The following is a 10,249-nucleotide window of genomic DNA, read 5'->3' as shown; positions in this document are numbered from 1 at the left end:
TCAAATTGGCAGAGGTCAAGTTATAATTAAGAAACATTCTCTAATCTTTATTCTCCACATGCTACTCATGATGTCATGTGTTGCCAGTGACACTGAGTGGCACTAAAAAGACCACAGGGAGGGAAAGGGCAGGGATACAGTGGCTGCTTCTACACCTCCAGGACTAGCATCCCAGGTGGCCCTGCCCTGAGCTTAGTCTAAATAAAGAAGTTGCCTCCAGTATGAAGATCCATAAGGGCCCAATTTACATGGGTTTAAAGGAACCCAATCTCTGATATTTGGGGTTAAGGATGAGGCTTAATTTCTCTCTAGATGGCTTCTAATTATGGTAGGGTCAAACTCTGAAGCTATAATTTAAAGCTCTGAGTGTCCAATTATGTTACAAAAATACAGGTTTTAGAGTCTGAAAAACATAAAAATTTAACCTAATTGGATTACTTTACTTGTGAATAACAGAATGAAAGTTGTGTTTCTTAATCATCAGTGGTTGTCCATTCTAGGAACTATAATAAGTTTGGAAGGGTACTGCATGTTATTAAGACTACTTGATTTTTTTTCTCTTTAAAAACCACACCCAGGATTTCCCTGGTGGTCCAGTGGTTAGAACACCGTGCTTCCACTGCAGGGAGCACAGGTTCCATCCCTGGTGGGGGAACTAAGATACTTCATGCCATGTGTGTGGCAAAATAAAAATTAAAAAAAACCTCCCTCTCTTAAAAAAGAAAACAAAAACCCTTCCCTCAATCATGGCATGAGACTTCTTTGCTGATGGTGGAAGTTCTGTGTGTAGGACAAATATTTAATTAACCAAAGAATTTCACTAATTTCCTTCACAGTTATTTTTACACTTTAAAAATGCATGTCCAAAAATTAACCCATTAAGCACTTAATATGTACTTAAAAATGGTTTTTTCATCATCAATTAATGTTTATCAAATGTCCAATAGAAATATCACCAGTTTCTCCTTACTGGTGGGTTATCAATCGCATTTCCCATACCCACATAGATATATTAATATTGTATACTTGCAGGATCTTCCCACAGGTAACTGCCAAATAAAATAAGGTGATGAAACATATTTATCCTTGACTGCAAACCTTCATTTAAAATATCTCAGGTTGGGGCTTCCCTGGTGGCGCAGTGGTTGAGAGTCCGCCTGCCGATGCAGGGGACACGGGTTCGTGCCCTGGTCCGGGAAGATCCCACATGCCGCGGAGCGGCTAGGCCCGTGAGCCATGGCCGCTGAGCCTGCGCGTCCGGAGCCTGTGCTCCGCAATGGGAGAGGCCACAACAGTGAGAGGCCCGCGTTCCGCAAACCACCCCCCCCCAAAAAAAAAACAAAAAAAAACAACAAAAAGATATCTCAGGTCTTCTCTTTGGTCAAGAAAGGGAAATCTTCCCTTCCCAGCATACTCTTCTTCCTTACCACCTACAATTTCCTTTCTTCTGAAATAGACGGTCAGGACTCTTCCAATTTGGAATATTGTTTTGGGAGATCTAAATGCCATTCCTGGGTGTATAACATAAGGAAAGTTTAGCAGCTAGGTAAGTTAAGCTTCTCAGCCTAAACCGCAAAGAATAAGACCATGTACTTGCCTAGTGCAGAACTAGCACCTAGATCTTCTGGTGTCTCCCCAGCCCCTTTTCTGCTATCTCATGTCCTGATGCATTTAAAAGGAGAAAACATGGTTGGGTAGGTTAATTTGCACCTTATTTGAGAGATGTTCCTGGAAATAAGATTCAAACTGAATTTTTTTACTTGGAGATACACGTCAACATTTTGAAACAATCTATACAAGAACTATGAGGTTATCATTTTGGAATTGCGTTTAGAAAAAAGCGGGCTCATATTTGTTCCAACCCAAAAGGCTTTAGTTTTGAGTTGTCAAAGTAAAGTTGTCAAAAGGGCTGACGACATTACAGAGGGCAGGGATACTGAGATGCTGCTATGACTCAAATAATGAATAATTGATGAATTTAATTGATGGCTCATATTGGACAATGCCCTTTAAGAGACATATTTGTTATTTTTAGAAAATCAGAATTCTAAAACCTAAGGGCTTAATCTCTATAAAACATTTGGAAACATTTTTTTTTAGGCATATAAATCCAGGGAGAAAAAGGCCTGAGAATTCGGAAAGGCAAGAGAATGAAGAGGAGTGAGGTTGATGGTTCCAGGTTCTCATAGTGCCATTCAGTGCTCAGTTTCTTATCGACAAAGCTTAAAAAAAACCAATAATACTATTAAAATAGCTGTTACTTCCTCTAAGGGATGCAAAGTATTTATGATGTATCCTCAAATCATTGCAAGGTCTCTAAGAAGGAAAAGGAGCCAGACAGAATAGCTCAAAAACCCCCACTGAGTTCCATTAATGAAAAATGCAGTAACAGCAGCCAAATAGTGTTGTAATTTATCTCTGTTTAGAAATGAAAGAAATTGATGCTCTTGGCTGGCTTCAATTTACCTGCAGTCAAAGGAAAGCAAATTCTCTCTTTAACTAGGAAAGCTTTGGTTAGGCAGAAGTTAGACTTAACACTGGCCGTTGGCGATGCTTTCCGATTAATCAGCAGAGCTATATTTAAATTTTAGGATTTTGTATGCCAGACATGAAACCAACACATTCTGGTTAATGAAAAGCAAACAGGAAAACGCTGTGCAGTTTTGAAAACCCCCACCCGGGCAAAAGACTGTAATAAAAGCAAAAGCTAACACTCATACAGCACTTGACAGTTTAGGAAGATCTTTTCACGTACTTGATTTCACTTCTTCCTCACAACGACCCTGTGAGGTAAGTGTTATCAACGCCATTGTACAGCCTAGGCAATGGAGGCTTTATGTCTTTTTAAGCCATTTGCCTAAAGTCATGCAGTTAATAACGAAGAAAGCCAGACTAGAGGCAGAACAGTTTTCTTTCTATTTCCCCACCCTCATCCTGCCCAGCCCTGCTTCTCCTCCACTGTGAGACTGTTCGACGGGTGGGTGATCAGAAGGAAGGACCAAGTTATTTTTAATTAAACATGAGGGAACATTCAGTATCCTGAGTCATTCTTTAGGAGACTCATATCTATGAATCTGGATTCCTCAGACATGAAGTAATGATGGTGTTAATATCCAGTATAGCACAGGATACCTTATAACACTGGTCAAAACATGTTTACAATTTTCTAGAGAAAGCCTACATAATACCTTGGGCAATCTACCCTTTCTACTCTTCTAATAAAATTGCATATTTGTCATACAAATCTGACCTTAAAGCGACTTTGCAGTGGGAAGAAAAAGATATTATTGGCCAGTTGACAACATTTTCTCTAACCTTCAGCATCTTGGTAACCATGCTTTTCACAACCAATAAAACATGAGGAACCAAAGGAGGGAACTGCCAGTTTTAAAGTTACTGTTTTGAAATGGAGGTGATTTATAGCTTCTAACAGAACTTTCCTCTTTCCACTTTGCAACAGGCACCCCCTACTCAATATGCCTCAAGCTCTCATGCCTCTCCAAGGCACCATCCCACTCCAGGCCACGGTTTGAGACTGCATTTTCTGATACATAAATTGATTTTACTGGACGGAAACATAATTTCTCTGAAGTCTCTTCTAATTCCTTTCAAACCCTAAGGCTGATGATGAGCTTATTTTGTTCAGAAATAATGCCCCTACATTATATGACTTCTAAACCAACCAAACCTTAGTTATGTCAGAAATAAAAAGAAGAGAAACCCACAGCAAAATATAAAGCCAGGTGGTTATGATTTTTCCTTTAGAAATATGACTTCTGTTATTTCTGGGTTAGGTCTGCAGATTTTAGTGTAGCATGTTTTTATTAACATTCTGTATAAAACAATTCATAGCTTTTGCTTGTAGCAATGTGAAAATGCAACTAGAAACACAGTCTTGTACTCAACAGATCAATTTATCTTATATTTGTTCTAATAGTTTCTAGCTGGATTCAGTCAGTGGGCTGAAAAGTCCATTACAGGAGTCAGGCTGCATGCTCAGGATGAAACAGGAATGAATTGGATGAACTTGGAAGATTTAGCTGAGTCCTTCCACGTGCCTGTCCTGTATGTGGGGCTTCGGTTGTTAGTGAAGGAAGTCTGTTTCCGGCTCATACTGTCAGAATCTTCTTTGTTGAATGTTTGCTTCATATTTTGGCAGCATGGGAAGCTTTGGATACAGTCTTGCAGGAGATGGCCACTAAAAAACATGTATATCCAGGGATTGCAGCAACTATTCAAGGAAGCCAGTAATGCAGTGATGGTGGTGGCCGGGTTTTCCGACTCTGTATGGAAAACATAAGGGGAGAACATTTAACTAGTCAAATGCAAGTGACAACACTGGATAAACTCATTTTTTCTGTTGGTTCATGAAAGCTGGAAAATGTTATGGGTCAATATAGAAAATAAAGTATTTTGTTTATCAGTCAGGGAAATGGTTGGTGAATGGAAATTGCTTGGTTGTAAAATATTTTTGTAAGCAAGATGCCTTGAAATTAATTCAGGGATTTTAAACCACTATTAAAATATTTAAGTAGAATGAGTGGGACTTTCAAGAGGTTAAGAATATTAAATAACTTAATAAAGTTTTGAATCCTTTGTGTTAGCACTAGTGTGTGCTAATGAACACAGCACTTAGAGAACGGCTTCCATTTCAGTGAAATTTCTAGAGGCTATAGCCACATATACCAAATTATATCCATCCTGATAACTCAGGCAAAAGTATGACATTATGGGCCATGTTTAGTTGTTTTAAATTTTTTTAATATTAAACATATTGTTGTAATAAGAAATCTATACCGAAGGGGAGAGTTGAAATAGGTCCCTGAAAGATGCAATATTTAGTTGTTTTCTTTGGTTAATTAGAAGCTTTGTTTGATTTTAAAAGAAAACCATCTTTGACTGTGGCTTGAACAATTAAATTATATTATGAAGAACAGATAAATTAAGAAATTCCAACAGTCCTTTGAGCTATTTTTTTGTGTATTTGCACTGGTAAACTACATAAATATCACCTTTCACCATAGAACCATTGCACTGAGAATATACCTTTTCTAAAGATAAGAATGATAGGCAAGCACTGATTTTCCCTTATTAATTATGAACTTGGGTCTTCTCACTCTTGTTGTGCCAGAATAAATTACAGGTTAGTTAATCAAACTTTGTGCCAAGATGCTACTCTTAGGGGTGATCAAGATCTGTGACTAAGACTGTATTCAAAAAGAATGGAAATCATCGACATACCTGTGCACAAGTGAAGAATTTTTTAGTAATTGTGTCTGAATCCTGATAAAGCAACAAATAGGCTGACTTTTTTATTTGATTCGCAATACTTAAGAGGCTGCCAAGATCAAACAAGACAGGAAATATAGCATTTATGTTATATTTTTCATCATCAGTGCTATTATAGCCATGACTTTTATTTGTTTGAATTAAATTCACTCTCAAGTGTTTAATTTGTACATACAACTTTCAAAGTATATCACAAATAACAAAAGGAGACACTTCTTCCCAGATACCTATTTCCCAATTACAGTTGTTGTCAGTAACATTTCTGTAATATATTTAATGTGAAAAAAAATTTGTTTTTCCTTATCAAAGGAAATTTTTTTCAAGATACAATATTAAATAATGCTTTTGGGGGTAAGTTCTTGTGAAGCTGGTTTTCCTAGTTTGTGAATGAATTAAAGTCAAACGAGCTAGTAGGCGCGGAGGACATTCTCAGAAAACTACAGGAGTTGTGTGGAGAGATGTACAGCTGTGTGGTCAAGTTAGTGCTGAAAGATTAATGAATCAGTCTAACAAATTTAGAGTTTATCAATAATCCTGCTTTGAAACACTGGGGAGAAAAATGTGTTAAAGTAATTGTAGGAAAAAATCAAAACATTATGATAAGAAATGGAACACTAGCTAAATGCCAAATTAAAATTATTGACTTAAGAATCTTTCTTCAACACATTTAATCTTCATACCCCCAGGACCTAGCATAAAATCTGGTACATAATATGTATAATTATATTTATTGACTGGATGAGGAATAAATAAAAATAATTTTCAAATTTAAAATATGTCCATTTTACCCTTACTTTGGGGCATTTCTACAAAAATTTTACATTGTGATACTTTTCACAAACTAGCAAAAAGCAGTTGTGACAGTACACATATTTCTCTGAATCCAACAGACTTGAAAGCAGGGTATTAACACAGCGGTTAGTGCTTTGGCAAAAAGTCATTATTCTGTTCCGTAATTGCGCGGCTGACTCTAGGGCACAGTTTTCCGGATTTGTGGTCTTAGGAGCTCGTTACAAATGCAGATTCCTGGGCCCCATTCCAGATCTGAATCAAAACGTCTGGGGTGGGGACCCCACGACTTTGGCTTTTAACAGTTCCGCTCAAGATGTGATTCTCATGCACGAAGTTTAAAAATTATTGCCCTAGAGGATATTATGAAAAGAAACTCTCTCCCTCCCCACCCCCCAAGCACACAGACCCCATCTGTGCACCTCACTCCATCGTCCCGCGACACCTACCGACCCAGGGGAAATTCTTATCCCAGACAGACCACATCTGGATGATGAAGAAGGGCGCCCAGCAAACGATGTAAGCCGTCACGATCACGAAGGTCATCTTCACCGTGCGGATCTTGGCGCGGGAAATTGTCTTCACGCTGCTGACACACGGCGCGAGCAGGAGCCCCTGGTGGAAGGCGCCATCTGCGCCCTCCGCGCGGGCGCCCTTGCCCTGGCGCACCGCAGTCTTTCCGCGGACGTTGCGCCAGATGTGGTAGCAGATGAAGCCGTAGCAGGTGCCCAGGCTGAGCACGGGCGCCACGAAGATGCTGCCGGTCATCCAGGTCACGTAGGCGGGGAGACCCCAGGGCTGGATGAAGTTGGCCCAGCAGTCGTGGGCCTTGGTGACGTTGCTCACTTCGACCACGGAGAAGACGAAGTACTGTGGAGTGCTCAGCACGAAGCTCAGCACCCAAGCGGCGGCGATCATGAGGCGCGAGCGGCGTGCCGGCTGCTGCAGCGTCTTCAGCGGGTGGCACACGGCGATGTAGCGGTCGGCGGTCATGACCACCAGCATGTAAGCCGATGCGAACATGGCGAACACCTGCAGGTGCTTCACCACGCGGCAGAGCCCGTCGGGTCCGCGGAAACGGTAGGTGATGTCCCAGCACAGCTGAGGCAGCACCTGGAAGAGAGCGACGGCCAGGTCGGCCAGGCTGAGGTGGCGGATGAAGAGGTGCATGCGGGCCGTCTTGCGAGGCGTGCGGTGCAGCGCCAGCAGCACACTGCTGTTACCCAGCACGGCCACCACGAAAATCACGGCCAGCACGGCGATCTCCAGCTTGGCCAGCTCCTCGTTGCGCTCGTCCGCCAGCGGGCTGTCGTCTTTCCCGAGCGCCTCCGCTTCCGCGCTGGTGTTGGCACCGCTGGCGGCCAGAGGCCACCATGGGCTGGAGTTGCACGCGGGCCCCGCGCCGGGGCTCCCGGAGAAACGCATGCTGTCCATGCAGCGCCTCCTCGGCCTCGGCGGAGGCCCGCTCCCTTGCCGCCTGCTCGCGCGGTGCGCTCCCTCCTTGCAGCGCTCACCGCGAGCCGGGCTCTGCTCGCTCTCTCGCGGGTGTCTCCCGGCGCAGCGTGTCCCACCGACCAGCTCGGCCGCTCTCGGTCGAATTGCCCGCCCCTTTGCCTGTGCTGCCCTGTCTCAACTCGGGCGAAGCGGGGGAGGTGCGCTCCGAGTCTCTGAAAGCACTGGGCTCCAAACTCAAATTATTGATGCGGAGTTTGTTTCCCCAGATCGCGCTCCCTCTCGCCCCAGTGGTTGGAGACTGCTCGGTGCCTACACTGGCTGCCTCCCTTCCCTCTCCCCTGGGGGTTTTCTTTCTTCCCCCTCCCTACGTCGGTGATTTGTCCTCTTTGCATCGCTGCTGCAGGGGTGGGGCTGGGAACTCGCGGATTACTTGGCGTAATAGGGGGTTGCCGGGGCGCTTTCCCTCTCTTCTCTTCTAAAAAAAACCTTGGAGATCTGGACATGTCGTGCCTTTTCAGGGTTTACCATCATTTCCTCTAGCCTCCCTCAAGGGTCACCTTAACCCCCGCATTTGACTTCAACAGACGCTGTCAACGTGATACCCAGAAATCACGAGTCCACCACCTGCGCGGGTGCTCTTGATGCTGAACTTGGCGCGTGTGCCCACCTGCTTCAGCTTGGGTGTCTCCCTCCGCAGCGAGTCCGCCCATCTCGGGGAAGCCAGTCTAATTTTATTCTCAGGGCAACTTGGCTACGGGAATTTCGTCTCACATCAAGCCCGCTCCTCCCCACCCTCCTCTGTAGGGTAACAACTGGGTGACTTAAAGGGCGCTCTCTTCCCGGTAACTTTGGTGCCTGCTGTTTGTTACCCTGCCCGCGTTCGCGGACCGGAAGGACGCGCTCGCAGTCCCAGCGGCTGCCTGTACAGTGCGCTTATCTACAGCGGGGAAAAGGAACGTCTCCTGGTCTTCCAGTTTCCCCCGGGGCTGGGAGCGTGTTGGGGGGGTGGGTGGGACTTAAGGAGTTTTCTCTAAACTTGATTCCTGGGGTTTTCTCCGGGAAAAGCCTGATTCCCACAGCTGGGATGGGCGGGATTTGGGCCACAGTAGTCCGTGGGGACTTCGTCTGGTTACTACTGAATCGTGGGGACATTCCTCGGGTGGACGAAGAGCCGCTGCTGGAGAGCGGCAGCCCAGGCAGCGCTGCCCAGGACACCGGAGCGAAAAGCCGCCAGGCTCCTTGTGCTGGTGGGTGAGAAAGAGGCAACCTCCAGGTAGAAAAGAGACTCTCTGAAGGAAAGAGAGAAAAGACCACCTACCTATTAATTAGTTACTCTGGGCAGCTGGAGCCCAGCTGCGGGGCACGAGATGGGCAGGATTACTAACTCTCTCCCTTAGCTCTGACTTTAAACTTTGGTGAAGGTAACACTTGTAAGGACGGCAAGGGGGAGCTGTTTTCAGGCTATTTCACAAAAGAAGAATAAAGGAAAAACTAAACACTTTATAAGGTTATCTACTCTGTAGATACACGAACATGACTTTTTGGTCAGAACATTTGTATATTGTGGCCGTGGTATAAATTTGATTGTCTGACAAGAATATCTATGAAATGTAGGCAAAGAAACCAAAAGATTTTCTGAGATGCAGTTCTCAGTGATAATTCCACTTTGCTTCCCAGTTCATGCACGCTGAGTCCCAAGGCTGTCACACTAAGAGTGCTGGACTTGACCCTGGGAGTCCTTCATTGTGACTGTCTGTATAAGCCTCGGTTTATACATCTTTAAAATGGGAATGAAAGTACCCGCCTTACCTACTTTTGAGGTTACTTTGAGGATCAAGTAAGACACTGTTCTATTTGGGGAAATGCTCTCAAAACTACAAGGTGTGTGGCGTTGTCTCACTTTCTCCAAGATATCTAGGAGGCAAAAGATTTGAAAAGTTCAGAGACGTCAGTAAGTAAAATATTTCCAGAACACCCGTCTGGAAAAATCCTTCAAGCAATTAAGTAATAGTCACTGACTCGGAGAGGTGACCTTCTTTTGAGTCACAAATTACATTATTAGTGTTGCATATGAAAAATAATGTCTGACCCTAGTGTCCCAGAGTATTGCAAAAGTGGTCCATTGGCCAGAACCTGGCAATTTTATTGCCCTTGGACCTACACCTTTGAGCTTTGAGGTTTCCTGAAGGGAAGGAGTCTACAGTACAGGGTTACCAAAGTTCCTTTGCGTGTTCTTATTCCAGACAGATGGTGTGGTAGCCTCTCAGAAAATCATTCATCTGTATCAGGCCCTCTGATCCAATAATAAAACTATATCCAAGTTATAAAAATAACTTGTTAGGTTACATCGGTGGGCACAGTTGGAAGATATTCTTCTTCAGTGAACAATAGTACTAATTACCTGTGTGTATTATATATATACATACATATATATAATACATGTGTATATATATACACACATATATATTGATACATATGTATGTATGTATATATACACACATATATATGATACATATATGTATATATATATATATATATATGAAAAAATGTTCAAGGCAGATTCCACAACTCGGTCCCTCTTTTAAACTACAGAGTTTTTAAAATGTGTTTGTCTTGGTTTTACTGGTTCTCTATTCAAAGGAAACCAGGACCACTGAAATACTGACTCACTATTCATGTATCTGCTATGAAAATTACTCAGTGGAGGGTAAAGGAA

General features: G+C 43.3%; 1 protein-coding gene across 1 annotated transcript; it reads right to left on the bottom strand.

Annotated features, from left to right (window-relative positions):
- Nucleotides 1-3,996: 3,996 nt before the first annotated feature.
- Nucleotides 3,997-7,512, bottom strand: AVPR1A (arginine vasopressin receptor 1A; the record flags this gene model as incomplete). The annotated part of the gene is made up of 2 exons (XM_081249128.1): nucleotides 3,997-4,283; nucleotides 6,528-7,512. 2 exons carry the CDS (start codon nucleotides 7,510-7,512, stop codon nucleotides 3,997-3,999), a joined length of 1,272 nt encoding a protein of 423 aa, XP_081105254.1.
- Between the last annotated feature and the right edge of the window lie 2,737 nt (nucleotides 7,513-10,249).

Source organism: Mesoplodon bidens, assembly GCF_964165515.1.
Source record: "Mesoplodon bidens genome assembly, chromosome: 11".
Classification (NCBI taxonomy): domain Eukaryota; kingdom Metazoa; phylum Chordata; class Mammalia; order Artiodactyla; family Ziphiidae; genus Mesoplodon; species Mesoplodon bidens.
This window is presented reverse-complemented; position numbering and strand designations above follow the sequence as displayed.